This window comes from Mercenaria mercenaria, chromosome 7, assembly GCF_021730395.1.
Source record: "Mercenaria mercenaria strain notata chromosome 7, MADL_Memer_1, whole genome shotgun sequence".
Taxonomy (NCBI): Eukaryota; Metazoa; Mollusca; class Bivalvia; order Venerida; family Veneridae; genus Mercenaria; species Mercenaria mercenaria.
This window is the reverse complement of record NC_069367.1, coordinates 81193658-81212507: the sequence shown is the minus strand read 5'-3', so window position 1 is coordinate 81212507 and position 18850 is coordinate 81193658. Positions and strand designations below refer to the sequence as shown.

Here is an 18850-nt window from a genome sequence, read left to right as displayed (position 1 = left end):
CGGGACATTGATAGAAGACATTGTTTTTTCTGCCCGTTTGGCAGACCGTCCGTCCTTCTGTCAGTCCCAAAGATGGACTGTGCAGTTTATTTAAAAGTAAAATTTCAAAATTAATGAATTTCATAAATCATATGATGGAAGTAAATGTCTTTACAGGAAAGACGTTTAAAACCTAGATATATATCTGCGCAGGTGCTAATTTTGCATCAGGTGTAAGTATTTCATCATAATGTGAACATAAATTCAGTAAAACTTTTAAAACAGGCCTTACATTTAGTGCCTTTTAATTTCTCAGATCCGTCATTCTGCGCCCTGGTGAAAAGATGACATTAAGGGTCCAGTTTCAAGACATACGGCAAGAAAATAGTCTCGTGAAAATTGGTTTATTAAACTTTAAACTTTTTACATAGCGAGTGCTTTTAAAAAATGCAAAGCTGAATGCTACATAGTTTAAATGAAATGCGTGCTGATTTCGTTTCCACACAATAGCAAAATAGTTGTTTCGTGAATTATACTTGGATACTATTCTGACCATTAAAAACGGAAAGTCATTGCGTTGAAATAGTACGATATATTTGGACTATTCTAGTATTAACACATCCCATTGGGCTGGAAAGAAGCTAATGTTGTTCCGATCTTTAAGAAAGGTGATAGAACTAAGCCAGAGAATTACTGCCCAGTTTCATTAACAGCTGTTGTTTCAAAAATGTTAGAACACATTATGGTATCTCAAATAATGGACCATATGAATATGAAATGAAAGGAGAAACACTTGAAACAGTAGAACACCATCCCTACTAAGGAGTAAAACTGACCAACACGCTGAAGTATAACTTACATATCGATAACATCACAAAGAAGTCACCAAGTGTTCTTGGGTTCCATACACAGAATCTAAGATATTGCCCGCCAAAAGTGAAAGAAAAAGCATACACCAGCCTAGTGTGACCTAAATTTTTAGAATATGTGTCAACAATCTGGAACCCCCATCAAAAGACTCAAATTGAACAAATTGAACAGGTACAACGAAATGCAGCTCTCTGGATAACGAACCAACTGTACAGTAGACTCATTCCAACAAGCGTGACTCCAATCCTCCAAAAACTACAATGGCCGTCACTAGAACAGCGCAGGACGTGGTCAGATGTTACTTTACTGTTGTGAATGGACTCCTAGCAGTACCAGTCAATTAGACAATTACCATCCTGAATTCGCACACGTTAGATCATCCACACGGGGAAGTCATTGTCTAATATACAACTAGAATAAATGTGTACAGATATTCTTTCTTCCCACGAACTGTAATTGCCTTGAACTCTCTACCAGAAGCCTGTGTAATTTCTGCAAGCTTGGACGCCTTCAAATCAACAATTCAGCTTGTACCATCTGCACAATTCTAAAAAGCGGACATTGGATGTACAGTGTATATAGGCCTATTTTAAAGGTGTATAGGTGAACATCATGATATATGGGCGGCTAGTTGTAACATCAATGCTGCGAACTGTAAATAGTTTTAACAGCGCCGTAGCCACACTGAGGCAAACCGAGGCAGTTGCCTCGGTTAAAATTTGAGGAGCCAAAAATAAAAAGGAGTAAAAAGCAGGCCTGTCACACTCATGAAAATTCAGTTATAAAAGTTCAAAAAAGTATATTAACACCATTAGAATATATCAGAATATCATTTGCCTCTAACATCATTGAGGCAAGGTGAGACAGAAATCCTAGCAGTCCTATTGATAGCCTGGCCAGGCCCAGATCCAGGGCCGGTCCAAGTAGGCCCTTGCCCCTCCCCCTTCCACAAGTTGGCTGAGAAATGCACCAGAGACCACCATTTCATGCATGTAATTCAAATTTTTCCAGGGGGAGTGCCCCCAGACACACTAGAATGAGGGGTTGCCGCTACAGTACCTCAAAATTTAGACCAAAAAATGCACCATACAAAGGCCACCATTTCATATCTGTATTTCAAATTTTTTTCCAGGAAGAAAGCCCACTGACCCCACTAAAATATGGGGGAAACCCCCTCCAACAACTTAAAATTTAGACCAAAACATGCACCAGAGGCCACCATTTCATACCTGTATTTCAAAAACTTCCATGGGGAGAGCCTCCTGTCTCTCCTAAAATGAGGGTTTTCCCCTACAGTACCTCAAAATTTAGACCAAAATATGCATCATAGGCCACCATTTCATACTTGTATTTCAAAATTTTTCAGAGGGAGAAAAGTCCAGGGGTTCCCCCTCCCACACCTTAAAATTTAGACCAACCAAAGTACCAGAGATCATGTTTCTGTATTAATCCCCTGGCCCCCTAAATTGAGGTGGTTCTTCCTAAAATACCTAAACATTTGGACCGAAAATGCACCATAGGCCATCATTTCATATCTTAGTTCAAAATTTCAAAAAAAAATAGAGCCCCATGACCGCCCTAAAATGAAGAGGTTCTCCCCTTCAGTACCTCAAAATTAAAAGCAACAACGACAACTTCCCCCCCCCCCCCCCCCCCCCCCAAAAAAAAAAAAAAAACAACAACAAAAAACAACAGAGATCATGTCATGCCTATAGTTTTAGTGGGAGACCCCTGACCTCGACCCCTCTCCCCCACCCCATCACGGACAGAGCAACCCTCCCGTACCTACGCCCTCTCGGGTTATAAACTAATAATTTATTGAACTACTAGTAACCTGATAAATAGCATGTTGCTGTATGTCTTTACTGATGGTTTTCTTGTTATCAATATATTTTTTTCTTAAAATATGAAAGTGTGAAAGTGACTGTGAGAAATAGGGCTAAAAGGACGATTTTTACTGTGATATTACACAGTCTGAGAGTGCTCCAGAACGCAGCAGAGATGTCCTGGGGGAAATTTAGGCGGGGCTTTGAACGGCTGGCATGCCCCCGGACGCCCCTAGTTTGCCTCGGTTAAAATCTGTGTCTGGCTACGGCACTGTTTAATGAATGGTTGTCGACGCATTTCACCCTACATGATCGGATGTACAGTCACCTGCTGTAGATGTCCACGTTGCGGATGTTGGCAAGAAACCACATTGAAGTTGAAGTGAAGTAGTCAAAGTACAAGTCAATTTTCAGCTTTTCCCCAGGCGTTTCAGGAAGCAAGAAAAGCAGTATTGCTATTATAGTATTTTATATCTTCTGGGTGTACTTCTCTCAGTTTTCTCTGTTTGATATCCTTAGGACACCGGGCACATTTTTATGCAATCTCGCCAGGCATGTGTATGTTTTTGACAACAAAGAAAATGACGTCACGCGACCTTCAGCTATTTCCGGAAGTAAAAAATTGAAAGTAGACATGGCACAAGACCACAGTTATTTGCCCTTGGTTGAGAATACGGAAGTGGTTAAGCGGAAAATAGTTGAATATTGGTGAATTTTTAAGCGAAAGACCTGCAATAAATGGCATGATTTAATAGAGACATGAAATAGTAGGTACATGTACAATTTGACAGAATGAGAATGTCAGAATATGCATAACATGACTTTTTGATAGGGCCTGTTTTGCCTGTTTGCGGCCATCTAGAGAGTATTCTTCATACGCATGTGATTTGATTCAAAATGGTGGAAAAAAGAGCCGGTCAACCCTATATTTACTGTGGCTGGACTTTTTTCTCTTGAATAGTTCTGCTGAGTTCAGGTTTTTTATGGCGGTTGGAATGCATGCAAAATTGCTATAGTGTCCAGTGCCTAGTGCAAATCTTGAAAACGAAAGTCGCCTTTGGATAGTCAGGGGTTACGCGCAGGGGTCACCCCGTCAAAATGTATGCGCGTGGACTTTTTTTTTTGGTAATGGGGAATCAATTTTCAGCATTTTCGAACGATTTTGAAAATACCTGGGCTTTAGCACGACATGTCAGCTTTTCATCTACGAAAGAATATTTGAACTCGGAATAAACACAAATCCCACAGGGGTCCGTAACGGAGCAAGGGTACATAGAGAGTTTTGGAGCTTTGTCAAATCGCTCAAATGGCCTTTTTGATGTTGTCTGAAAGTGTCAGTATAAACCTCGGGTGTAAGATATTTCCGTATTTGAGAGCTGCAGACCTGGACATTTCAGAAATATTTTCAAAATAAATTTCGTGTAATAAATGTCGATTCTACGGAAGCATAAAAGGGCCATCAGACGCTAATACGTTTTATCACGCTACAGGTGCGGAAAGGTTATGTAGTTGTACTTTCATGTTTACATATCTTCTGTCTTGCTACCATTACGCATCTTATATATCACATAGGGATTCCGCTGGCATGGACACATTTTTGTTAACCGTGTCAAACAACTTTTGAACATGTTGTGCATTACTTATAGGAATTAGGCTTTCAAGTCCCTGGTACTGACGCTGCCATTGCGTTGTCCCAATGCTTTCCTTTATTTGTTATATTCACTTTGTCTATATGGTTAGTTTTGTCTATATATTACTTTGAATATTATCTGTCATGTACACATACATACACTGGAGTGCGGTTTCGTTTTTGGGCCAGCATTTTTAGAACGTGGCTATCACTGATGGATATTTGAAAATTTCCTGAAGGGTTAAATACAGGCCTTCCTCCTGAGCTCAAATGGACACATTTTTTGCTTTGAAACGTGGCTGGGTTTAAAGATGAGTGTTGATATGCATTTAACCGGTTGAATTCTGTATAAAGTTAAAAGCGCTACTTATCATGTAAAACCATCAGTATACTGATGCTAGTTAAAGCGCAGCACAATTATGTATTGAAAACACCATATATACTATTGAATGTGACCACATACCGTTGAAAGAACTGAACATGATATGAAACGGACCACAAATGCAGATAGAAACACCACATATACTGTTAAAAGCACCACATATACACAGCTAAATTCACTGCAAATACATAGTCATCTGCAGGTTCTGAGTGCTGATAACGAAAATATACATTCTCGTTTGCTTATAGATTGCTAGACTGGTTTTGCTTGTACTTATAAGCAGAGATATCTATTAGTATACTTCCCTTTCAATTTCACAATTGAGTGGAAAGTATAAACGGTTTAAGTTACAAAATCATACCTTTTTGCACAACAAAAACATTCAGGATTTATTAATGTGTATTTGATTTTATTTTACCCTTTATGATTTTGTCAGCTTACTTATGGTACAAAATAAACATTTTACAAGCCGATAATAAATTGAAATACCAGTAAATATTTTATAGTGCAAATAATAAAGTTTTGCTTTTATCAAACTGTCACAATAGAATACCCTATCTAAAATGGAAAGTTGATGTTTACTAATAAAATACATTAAAAGACTTAATCCAAACAATATCAAAACATTTATCACTATCAAATATGTGGTTGACTGATTACTGCACTCATAAATTAGCACTAGTCTTACCAAAATTAAGAGTCCATTCCACTAAAATTTCTTATCTATCCACTTAAAAAAGTATTTTATTAAGATATGAATAAAACAGCCATCATCTAACACCAGCTATGGATTTCATTTATTAAAACCAGCACTATTACAAACATTTGCATATTTTAACACAAGAACACCTAACCATTCTTTTACTTAATTCAACCATCATATTATTTAAAATACCAACTCGAGTTATAATACCAATTTATGTACATTACTCGATTAAAAACCCAAAGAAAATGTGCTATATATACAGGAAATCAGTTCTTCTTTTTAAAATATCAAAGCAGGTGTTGGCAGACAACCGTACAATACTCTTATTTGTAATTTGTAAATATTTCTTTAATTTTTTTTCGTCTGTTATTGTCGTGAAATTTTCAATGTTATTTGAAGCATATGTAAATAGACTTTCACGCAGATAATCTTCACAACATATAAATGACAGTTCATCAAAACATGAAACTCATTTTCCACCTGACTGGTACAAAAAGGACAAACCCTTTGAACAGCAATTAATCTTTCATATCGTCCGGTTTCTATTCTGATTAGGGCAGTACCAATTCTAAAATTGGCAAGCGCAGCTCTATGCGTGCGGGGGAGAATCATTGTACAGTAATTCTCGTCCAAATATTCCTTCTTAAACTTTTTATATGTACGCAATTTGTTCACTCCATTTCTACTGGGTCCGATGGGATTATTAACTAAACTTTTCCAAGATGTAACAACTTCTCATGCTACGTTTTTCAATTTTATCAATAGACATAGCCTTGGAAATATCAGTACTATTACCTATATCAGCACATTCTAACTTGATAGTGTTTACATCTAGAACCGTTTTCAGTCATACAATACATAAACATTCTATAACTGATTCTAGATGTAGGCATATTACAAATTCGAAACCAGTTTGTAATACAGAACAGGTAGGATTAGTAAAGGTGCAATTATATTGTCTCTTTCATATACCTAATTTATCAGGCTTAAAAAATTACACTTACAAATCTCAAAGCTAAAATATGCAGTAGTTGGGTAACTAAAATGTTGTAATTTCACATGCCATCTAGTTAACTATCAGCTTGGCCTATTAATACTACATTTACCTTTATATTATAAAAGCAAGTGTTATTTAGAATAGGACTGACTTCGCAAAAGTCAAAATTGGAAGCAACATGTATATATTGTAGCAGTGTGAAGTAACCTTGGATAGCCCATGAAAGCTAGAAAGCTTATTTCCTATGGGGTCCTTGGCTAAATATACTTACTATAATGAAAACATATTTAAACACTTGAAAAGACTTTGGGATATTGAAGCTATGTAACTTAAACTGTTTTTACAATATATTTGTAAATCATAAAGACATACAACTGTCCAATGTGATTAATACTCAAAACTATGTATTAGACCATGTCAACAATGCCACTGTTTTTCACGGCTACATCAAATAGATGTTTCTGCACAGAAAGCTTTTCAGTAGAGTCATTACCCTGGGTTTACCAAATTCTTTGATACTTTTGCTACCTGTCTTACTACCACTGATTGGAATTCCACCAAATTTCATAGGTATTATCACTGCCACGCCTAGTTGTGAACATCGTTGGAATATTATGGTTCAGTCATTTACCTATATTTCGTGGCGTTTTACGAATTCGGCTTGGAAAGTGGTGGGAGACTTTATGCTAAAAAAGATTTTGATGAATTCTTATGAGAGCGCTACCTAAACAGTCATTTTAAAGGTATCGATATATTTACAGCAAACATTTTCCAAAATACAGATGAATGTTTTGTAGGTAGAATTTTATCACAAGATCATTATTCGGTAGTTGCCAATTGTTCCATCTTCCTGCGTGTACATATGTAATTTTACTCAATATGACATTCATAGTTTACTTTTTCGGACTGTTAGATTAACCGATTATTTTTTCAATGTGTAAAATTAGGCGTAAATTTGATTTATCTGTTATCAATGGTGCTTTGTTGCGGATTCATAACAATATTGATGTTATAACTTGACCGGGTCAGAGACTTCTCATCTATACATAGTGTGCCCATTGCCTATAAAAACTTGGAGATGAATTGTTGCAGTAACGGTGAAGAGCTTCTCGTGCATTGTTTGTTGTTCAGTCGTAGTTCCAGGGCTTTGACCGGGTCATATTTATAGGACAACACTCTGGCATAAAACTTTTATTAGACAGCAGTAAAAATATACATTTAGTATATAACACTTTACGAAGACATTGTTGACAAATCTACAAACCGATTTTGTCATGCCATCAGATTCTTTAAAACAACCCCAACAATAGTGACTGCAATTTGGGATTATTTAGATTTCATATGATGCCAGCTAATCATGTCCGGAATAAATACTTATGTTAGAAATGTCTTGTCAGTGGGCTTATTTTGTCTCCTGAGTTTTTAGTGAAAACGGGTCATTTTTTCTTACGCAATATTGTAAAATGCAGGTTTTCTGTTGTACAATACCATAGACTTACATAGTACATATTGGTGTGTTTGACAATTACTGATAAAGGTCGTTTAATGTTCACCGAGTGCTTCTCCTCTCCGGCGATAATCAAAGAATTGTATAAAATAGAAAAGTGGAAACTCCGCAGGTCGCTCAACACCACCAAAACGAAAAATGTTGCAGGCTCGGTTTGATGGAGCCTGTTCGTGGACGGTAGTGAAAATGCATGCTGCCGTCCACGCCCTGTAGCCCAGGGTTGAGCAGAACTCAACATTTACAAATGCTACAAGTACAAAAATAATTTAGAGACAGATATTTTTACAGAATATATAATGGTATATAAATAAAACCATTTCTTATATAACCGTTGGTCTGCCAAATGACCCTTTGTGTGTGTATTTTAGTTTATTTACAATCGATATAGGTGACTGCCTCTAGAGGATTGTTTGTAAGTTTTGTTGGAGTATAGTGCAAGATACAGAAGAAACGCAAATTTAGAACTTCCCAAGGTTCTTTAGCATGCCAGGCATAAATCAAATAAACGCGGGACTCTCATCCGAATGTAAGTAATTTAAGTTGAAGCAACTTGGGCTCGAACTAAATAAAATCGCAGTCAGACAGCTCTTGATACCATTTTAGCGTGGAGATTCACCTCGTTTTATTTGCTGTGACTGTGTTGCGTGAGAGTTGCACGCATGCTAATATTATCAGTGTGTGCTGACCTCAGTGTCAGAGAGAGTACAATTATAATTTTAGCTGGTACAGAAAGCGGTCATGGGATTGTAGCTGCTAAGAAGCCTTCTACGCTTTTGTTTTCCAATTTTTGTGTAACACTGGTGTGTTAAATTAGAGCTGCATAATTGTTAGCGAACATGGTTTAGTGTACTCTAACTATATTCAACTTCCCCATACAAATCATAAATGAAGGAGGGAAAATCCTTACTTATGTTTTCAGTCAGTAATTATGGAGACTACACGCTTCGAATGAAATTAGAATATTTTTTCTCCTGACTGGAAATATTTTGCTCTACCTGTTGAGCAAACTGGACGGAAAATGTGCCATAAAGAGCATGTCAAGTAACATATTTAACGTAGAGATCTGTTGCAGGTGTCTATGTACTGGTTGACCTTTTGGGGTTGGAGATGTTAATAAATTCATTCGGTTTGATTCTGATGTTCCAGGAAATTGCCACTTTGGTTGGACCACAAATAGCAGGTTTGTGTTCGAATGTCTCGTCCTAGGTCAGTGAAAGTATACAATTTAACACATGTGGAGCGATGGAATGTTAAGGGACCGATCTTTATCCTTATAAATTGAGAAAACATTTCTTTTGTCGTCAATATGGGTAGCAACTATGTCTAGTCTTGTGAAATTGTAAAGAAAATCTCTCTAGTGTTTAAAGGTCATTTTTTATTGTTAGAATGTTATCCACACTGACAAACTGTTATATGGCAAAGAAAATGAAAGGTTTAAAAACTCTCCCTATCAGAAACTGCTTATAAATTTGTCTCTTGTGTGACCCTCTACCATATTCTATTAAGTCAATCTATTTGGCCGCTAAATAAAAAATTGACAGCAGTATTCCTTCGGTGGCCCTCTATAGTATTTTTTCCGTTTTAAAAGCATTGGATCTCGTTTCGCTATATGGCATTACAGACAAGTTTCACAACTGTGAAATAATTTGACAGCGGTACTTCTAAAATGATACTACCAAATTGCATCGAGTCAATCTGTTTCGTTAAAAAAGAATTATGTCCGCCAGGGGCAGGGCAAGTTTTATCAGCGTTGCTTTATTTTTAGACCTTTTTTCCTCTGAAACCGCTGACTTGATTTCAAAACTTTCAATCTGATCCACTCAGTTCATTTGTTTGGCTGTCTTGGAACAGGGCTAGTTTTCCCTTTATGGAAAAGAAATCTTCCTCAATCTGCTGGTCCGATTTCAGGATACTTTCATGCAGATAATCCTTGCGTGACCTTATGTCAAATTCCTTCAAGCTGCAACCATAATACCTCCACCACATCCACTAAACACTACTCTTACCTCCAACTATCAAACTAATGTAAAAAAACCCCAGCTATTTTCCTTGTAAAACTGTTAGCAAGCTGTTAAGCATGTTTGATACTGGCTCTGTGTTTGCTTGGTAAAGTTGCAGTCTATTTCTTACCTAGCTATACATGTTTAATACTGGCTCTGTGTTTGCTTGATAAAGATGCAGTCTATTTCTTACCTACCTATTCATGTTTAATACTGGTTCTGTGTTTGCTTGATAAAGATGCAGTCTATTTCTTACCTACCTTAACATGTTTAATATTGGCAGCTTGGTAAAGATGCAGTCTTTTTCTTACCTACCTATACATGTTTAATACTGGTTCTGTGTTTGCTTGATAAAGATGCAGTCTATTTCTTACCTACCTTAACATGTTTAATATTGGCAGCTTGGTAAAGATGCAGTCTTTTTCTTACCTACCTATACATGTTTAATACTGGTTCTGTGTTTGCTTGATAAAGATGCAGCCTATTTCTTACATACCTTAACACGTTTAATACTGGCAGCTTGGTAAAGATGCAGTCTTTTTCTTACCTACCTATACATGTTTAATACCGGCTCTGTGTTTGCTTGGTAAAGTTGCAGTCTATTTCTTACCTACCTATACATATTTGATACTGGCAGCTTGGTAAAGATGCAGTCTTTTTCTTACCTACCTTAACATGTTTAATACTGGCAGCTTTGTAAAGATGCAGTCTTTTTCTTACCTACCTATACATGTTTAATACTGGCAGCTTGGTAAAGATGCAGTCTATTTCTTACCTACCTTAACATGTTTAATACTGGCAGCTTGGTAAAGATGCAGTCTTTTTCTTACCTACCTATACATGTTTAATACTGGCTCTGTGTTTGCTGCAAGAGACGATGAAAAGATTGAAAAGTTATGATACACAAAACATACTGGCACTTTTTGACGGAATAAATTCACTGTGATATATACGACCACTAGGAGCATGTGTCTACCTTCCCTTTATTCTGTCTATGATAATGTGGTCTGGAATGTTCAGGTTGAGGACAATATCAAACGCCAATCCACTGGAATGTAAGGCTTCAGCTTGGGACAATGATCGTGGAAAACCTGAAATATAGGTACACAATTCATACATGTTTGAGGATTTTTGGTCCTTATTCTATGGCAAGTTATCATTGTGATTCAAGTCAAATTACATTGACACAAATTCCTCCCCACATCCTCTCCTCCGTCACAAACCACATTTAATATGCGCAATATTGAGTATTTGAGCAAGAAAAATGGAAATCATTTCAATTCACAGCGAATGTGCTTGAAAAAAAGTTTAAAATATGGATTACATACCTGAAATCAACGTAGTTCCTTTCAGCTTCTAGAACACGTGTATGATGCTTAGCCTAAGCCAAAAGTCATAAGTCAAAAGTCGAAAGTCATAACTGAAAAGTCAAAAACACCTGTAAGTCGAAACTCAAAAGTGGCCCTCCACGGCTTCCACATACATTCAGTTGTAGTCTAACTACAAAATGTTGCAAAGATAAATGTTTGAAATTTCGCATTCTGACGAAGCCTTTTTCCCAAAAGGACCCTTTGCCTTTAAAGTGATCAATATAATGTTGGAAACGATTATATCCTGTATCTGTCAAAATGTAAGGACAGTAACAAGCACTTAGTTTGATTTGTGTTTATTTCAGACTAATTCTTCAGAGAATGAGTGATGATCACCATCCCTGTATTTGGGATAAAAAGGAGAGTATAAACACTTTATTTATATTCTGTTTTAGTATCTGACCAGGTCTGAACTATCTCATTAAATACATTAAATAGTAAACACATATATTACATAGAAAATAGAATTAGTTCATTACATCCAGACAAGGTGTCGGATAGCTCATGTGCAGTTACGATACCTTAGAGCTATACAGCCCGCCCGCTTAGCTTAGTAGGTAAAGTCTACGGATCGCGGGGTCGCCAGTTCTATCCTCGGGCGGGACGTATGTTCTCCGTGACTATTTGATAAACGACATTGTGTCTGAAATCATTAGTCCTCCATCTCTGATTCATGTGGGGAAGTTGGCAGTTACTTGCGGAGAACAGGTTTGTACTGGTACAGAATCCAGGAACACTGGTTAGGTTAACTGCCCGCCGCTATATGACTGAAATACTGTTGAAATACGGCGTTAAAACCTAGCCTGAGAAGCCGTTGATAATATTTGTGTTTTGTCTGAAGAAATAATAGAGTTTAGAGTTTATTCATTCATGCATTGGACCATAGGTTCCTGAGCATACATGCAAACATAAATATATATTTACAAGTAGTTACATTGTCAAGTATCAGTTAATTGAATATGATGTAAATATCAGTAGCACATCAATATTAGGAACTGCAATATTATATCATATACATATTAATTCATATATTATGTATCATGTATACAGCGTGAGGAAAGAGAGGTTTTCTATCAATTAAAATAATAACAATATTGATTTCTAATGTCAAAAGCTTTATGTACATACATCGCTAAGTTCTTATTGATATTAACATTTTCTGCAGTCATTAATTCAATAAATCTTGGTATATTTGGTCTTGACCAGTAATATTTCTTGATATACTTTTTTCTCAAATCATTATAAAGTGAGCATTCTAAAATAAAATGAAATAAAACATAATATCTATGCATTAAAGATCCGACTTAATTTGCGCTAATTAGTGTTAATTGGCATTCATCGAGTTTCTGATATTATCTACGCCTGGCGGAAATCTGAAGGAGTTTCCATGTCACTACTTATTATCAATTTTCTATTATTAGCGGAATTAACATGTGATTATATTTGCACTTGTTTGAAACGAAAACGAGGCAATGCTGCAGAAAATTCTGCAATTTTCGTGGATAACTAGGTCTGCATTTATATAACATCTTGATGGCTATGACGCAAACTTAAGTTTACTGACATATTTAAAAGTTATTACAATTTGCTGGAAAAGCTATGGGAGGTAAAAACTGGGATTTGTCTATGGCCCGGAAATGTTCGGAAACCTTCGGAAGTACACGACTCCGATGTGTCTTTTCCGAGAGAATTCCGTTTCTATTTTTAGCCGCGGATTATTGCTTTCAGAAGTTATCGTTCTTTATCAGACACCAACATAATTTCGGGTGTAATATAGGTGGTGCTGCGGTCGGAAAACTGGTTTCCTCAGGCTGTCAATTCGCAGGTAGAAAAAAGAAATTGTCAGACTGGATTCCCAGGCTACGTTAAACCCAAAACAAACAAACTTAGAGCTATACGGAAACATCTCACGCAAAAATCAACTAATTCATTAGTGCATGGATTTCATTCAAACACTGACTACTGCAAAGTTTATTTACAGAAATTCCAGCCTACCAAGTCAACAAACTACAGCGAGTCCAAAATCATGCCGCTAGAGTACTCATGAATGCTTCCTTTGGAACTTCTAAAAGAATAACACTGGCTTCCAGTTAAAGCTAGAGTCATATTCAAAGTCCTAGTAATAGTCATAGTCCTAGTAATAGTCTTCCGTGTCATCAATAGTACAGCTGTAGTATATCTGAGGGAAATATTTGTACCTACTCGACAACGGTACAGACTACGATCACAAAGTGACACTAACTTTAACATCCCTAGATGGTGAACTTCTTCTTCTTCTTCTTGTCGTTCGCATCTACACTTTCAGACCAGTAGCCTCGATGAAACTTGTGGTTTGCCTAAGATCCTCAATGCCTCCATACAGTTTCTGGTGGATTGAGGTATCTATTGTCCAAGTCGCAGCTCGCTCCTGGTAGTGCCTTTTGCATCTCTGAAGTATATGCTCCGCAGTCTGATCTTCTTCACCACATGGACAAGTTGGCGATGATGTCAGTCTGTATTTCTTGTACATGTGAGCATTGAGCTTGTTGTGCCCTGAGCGGAGCCTGACCATCATCACTTGTTCAGACCGATCAAGGAGATGAAAAGCATCTTCCTCCATCCTTGGTCTCGTTAGTGCCTTGATGATGGTGACTTTCTCCTTGTAACTCACAGGTACTGTTGGTTGTTCTGACTGAGCTCCTAGCTTAGCCAGTTTGTCTGCCTCTTCATTGCCTGCAAGTCCACAATGGGATGGAATCCACTGAAGTGCTACTTTGCAGGTCATACTCAGGCTCTGCATTCTCCTGGCTAGCTGCGGAGCTTTATTGTTGATCAGAGCTTCCATGACAGACAGTGCATCTGTGAAAAAGACGACTGAGGAGCTTTCTTCTGCTGAGTCTTCAGCCATTGAGACGGCCTTCATGAGTGCTTCAGTCTCTGCCTTATAGTTGCTGCAGTGTTTTCCTGTGGCTGCATGTAGTGTTTCTCTCTTGCCAGATGGGTACTGAATGAAAACTCCTGCTCCTCCATCTTTGACGGCGCATGTGGCTGATCCGTCTGTATAGACATGAGTCTATAATTCCGGAGGATAGTCTTCATTGATCATAGCAAGTGTGAGGCTCTTCCGAATGCCTTCATCCTCTTGCTTCCCGCGGTCAAGACGAGGAACAGCAAGTCTCACAGTCACTGAGGACAGATCATTCGCTAGTGGGTTTATGATGTCTTCACTACCTAAGGAAGTCGTTGGAATGCTCAGCTCAGTTTTGAACTCTCGGTTGAGTTTCTTTGCCTCATGTACGAAGCTGCTACGTTTGAGCCGATTCTTTGTATAGCCATCTTGCTTGGCTTTCATGGGATGGTCTTGAAAAGACCTGAACTTCTCTGCTTGAAGCAGAACCTTTGCATGTCTTCTGTCTTGTAACGGCTGTGTGCCTGTTAGCTTCTCCTCAGCATGTGACCTCCTACTCCAGTCCTCATCAGCTTGACGAGGAGTCCATCAGTCCAGACTTTGTCAAACGCCCTCTGCAGATCAATCCATGCTGTAAGCATGACTTTCTGCTCTTGGAAGGCGTCCTCTATCTCTTGCGATAGATAAGTGGTCTGGTCCTCAGTGGAGCGGAATTGTCTGAAGCCAGCTTGTTGCGTTGCAAATAGGTTGTTAGTCTCCATGTACCACTTCAGGCGTGCATTCACAATCCTCTCCATGGTCTTTCCAACACAGCTGGTTAGGCTGATTGGGCGGTAGCTTGCAGCCTTCTTTGAAATGCGTGATTGAGGAACTATTGTATTTTATGCCGCTTTTCTATGCTTTTTATGGACTTGAAGAATTTTTAGATTTTAACCTCCGAACTTCCGGTGGTGTTTGGTACGTTGGGGCTGGCTGCGTGGTGCGGTAGTCGGAGGATGGCTCTTCAATCTGTCAAATTGAACCGAACTGATGAAGTAAATGTAGGCAGGATGGTTGTGAGGGATGATTACGATCTGAATCTTGACAAGCTCCTTCGGAAGAAACTCAAGGCGGCTAAACGAGTCCATGCTGTGGAATATTCATATAGCAGGGATAATATAGTTTTTACTACTGATGCAGTAACTTTTGAGCTTATAAAAATCGCATTATCTCAGTATTTCGGTAAATTTCAAAGTAGTGTTGGATCAGTGGTAACTACAGATACTTTTGACAGCTCAGGTAAAAATCTTACAAAGCAAACACATAGGGTGAGCTACAGCAGCGGTGAATCCTACACATTGAATGTATATCATACAACTAGTAAACTTCTGTTAAATGGTAAAAATAAAATGACATTCCTTGAATGCGATATGCCTCATATTCATGAAATAATGGAATTTTTTTGTGTTAGTAATGATGTAGACATGGGTGCTTTGAAGGAACAGCTTGTGCGGGCTTTGTCTGATTTTATCCTTAACAGCCGGGGAAAAAATGGGTTTGATAAGAATGGAGAGACAATCGCGTCTACTGGGTTACATATGAAGGACAGCGCAATATACAGTACGCGTACTCAGCATGATGGCGCATCTGGTGACTCGGAATTTAATGTAGTGTGTCCGGGGTGTAAAAAATCATGTAAAACCAGAAGTTTGCTATGTACAGAGGGCGCACACTGGATACATTACCGGTGTGAAGGGTTGAACAAGACTGAGATTGATGAAGTAGAAAAATCTGGGTCAAATACATACTGTTGTAAGTTCTGTGTGAGACAACATCCTCCCGGTACAATATCGAGCAATGTCTCTTCTGATAAATTTTCTAATAGTATTAATTCACGTGATGCAGTGAAAAAATTACCAAAAACTAAAACTAATAGTATTAAAATACCCCAAATCACTAGTGAAACAGAGTGTACTTTGGCACTGGAAATTCTCCAGGATGAGGTTGATATTGAACAGTCAGTGAGCCAGCAGTCTTCGTGTGCTGTAGACAAGGTTGCAACTAAACCACAGGAAAATATTCTGTCAATTTCAAATTCAAATTCCTTGACTAATGTTGATGCGACTCAAACCCAAACAGGTGTGACTGTAGTGTCAAGTATATTGTCTGATAGAACCTTAAATAATGTAATTGAACACAATGTGAAATCTTCAGCTTCATCTTCAAGAAGTAATTGTGAATGTAACACCAAACTTTCTGACCTGAGAGATAGAGAGATAAAATTAAAGAAAAAAGAAGATGAAGTGAAAGTGTTGTTGTTAAAGAACCAAGAAAGGGCAAAAGAAATTAATAAATTAGAATCCTACACAAAACGTCTGGAGGCGCGTAATGAAGAATTGCAATTGACTGTTCAATCCTTTGCCAAACGTTTAGAGCGTTTGGAGTCTACTGATAGTGAGAAATCTGCATCGCCTAAGTCACATAATAATAATAAGCAATCATCACCTGATATTTCCGATTGTGATCATGCCCAGGCATCTTTAAAATCAAATACAAACAGTAGTGTTTTTCAAACCCGATTTTGTAAATTGCAAGATAGATTCGCAAATTATGTGTTTGATAAATTGGAGCATGATCTTGACAACTTTATCTTACTTAGTGATATGCAAGTGTCGCAAACGGAACACACAGTAGCTGATTCTCAAACAAATTACTATGACCAGCAGAATTCTGGCAATGGTTTGATAAGCGGAAAGGAACCTAACCCGGACAAATGTGATGAACCTGTAATAACATTTACGGCGCAACGTGTTAATTATGACGAAGCGACTGCACCCGAGGTGACTGCACCTTCCAGTGCCGACGCCTGTCTGATACCCGATTATCAAGAGTGTGGGGCACCGGCTATTGATTTCGGTGCGATTCATAGCATTGGCACACAAAATACAGTAAGCGAGGTTAATGCCCCAGACAATGCGCAAATTCACAGGGATTATATGACAAACTCTCATGGTAAAACGTCTGACAACATACCCCATGGTCTCAATGTGGAACAGTTATATGGCCAACCCCTGCTCTATATGTCTGAGAATTCCGACGAGAGTGAGTTTCCAGACCAGCATCCTTTGTTGTACCATCTCAGCCGAACGAAGGGTCAAAGGTAGCTGATACTACAAATGATCGCTCCAGCAGTGTTAAAGAGGTAGTACATCATAACGCGATAGGTAAGTCTGGACTGATGGACTCCTCGTCAAGCTGATGAGGACTGGAGTAGGAGGTCACATGCTGAGGAGAAGCTAACAGGCACACAGCCGTTACAAGACAGAAGACATGCAAAGGTTCTGCTTCAAGCAGAGAAGTTCAGGTCTTTTCAAGACCATCCCATGAAAGCCAAGCAAGATGGCTATACAAAGAATCGGCTCAAACGTAGCAGCTTCGTACATGAGGCAAAGAAACTCAACCGAGAGTTCAAAACTGAGCTGAGCATTCCAACGACTTCCTTAGGTAGTGAAGACATCATAAACCCACTAGCGAATGATCTGTCCTCAGTGACTGTGAGACTTGCTGTTCCTCGTCTTGACCGCGGGAAGCAAGAGGATGAAGGCATTCGGAAGAGCCTCACACTTGCTATGATCAATGAAGACTATCCTCCGGAATTATAGACTCATGTCTATACAGACGGATCAGCCACATGCGCCGTCAAAGATGGAGGAGCAGGAGTTTTCATTCAGTACCCATCTGGCAAGAGAGAAACACTACATGCAGCCACAGGAAAACACTGCAGCAACTATAAGGCAGAGACTGAAGCACTCATGAAGGCCGTCTCAATGGCTGAAGACTCAGCAGAAGAAAGCTCCTCAGTCGTCTTTTTCACAGATGCACTGTCTGTCATGGAAGCTCTGATCAACAATAAAGCTCCGCAGCTAGCCAGGAGAATGCAGAGCCTGAGTATGACCTGCAAAGTAGCACTTCAGTGGATTCCATCCCATTGTGGACTTGCAGGCAATGAAGAGGCAGACAAACTGGCTAAGCTAGGAGCTCAGTCAGAACAACCAACAGTACCTGTGAGTTACAAGGAGAAAGTCACCATCATCAAGGCACTAACGAGACCAAGGATGGAGGAAGATGCTTTTCATCTCCTTGATCGGTCTGAACAAGTGATGATGGTCAGGCTCCGCTCAGGGCACAACAAGCTCAATGCTCACATGTACAAGAAATACAGACTGACATCATCGCCAACTTGTCCATGTGGTGAAGAAGATCAGACTGCGGAGCATATACTTCAGAGATGCAAAAGGCACTACCAGGAGCGAGCTGCGACTTGGACAATAGATACCTCAATCCACCAGAAACTGTATGGAGGCATTGAGGATCTTAGGCAAACCACAAGTTTCATCGAGGCTACTGGTCTGAAAGTGTAGATGCGAACGACAAGAAGAAGAAGAAGAAGTTCACCATCTAGGGATGTTAAAGTTAGTGTCACTTTGTGATCGTAGTCTGTACCGTTGTCGAGTAGGTACAAATATTTCCCTCAGATATACTACAGCTGTACTATTGATGACACGGAAGACTATTACTAGGACTATGACTATTACTAGGACTTTGAATATGACTCTAGCTTTAACTGGAAGCCAGTGTTATTCTTTTAGAAGTTCCAAAGGAAGCATTCATGAGTACTCTAGCGGCATGATTTTGGACTCGCTGTAGTTTGTTGACT

The 18850-nt window shown here is 38.7% G+C and overlaps 1 protein-coding gene across 1 annotated transcript; it reads right to left on the bottom strand.

Annotated features, from left to right (window-relative positions):
• Positions 1 to 9703: 9703 nt before the first annotated feature.
• Positions 9704 to 14582, bottom strand: LOC128558359 (adenylate kinase-like). Its single transcript, XM_053547299.1, has 4 exons — positions 14556 to 14582; positions 11226 to 11253; positions 10874 to 10988; positions 9704 to 9857 (listed from the first exon to the last, which is right to left on the bottom strand). Exons 1-4 carry the CDS (start codon positions 14580 to 14582, stop codon positions 9704 to 9706), a joined length of 324 nt encoding a protein of 107 aa, XP_053403274.1.
• Between the last annotated feature and the right edge of the window lie 4268 nt (positions 14583 to 18850).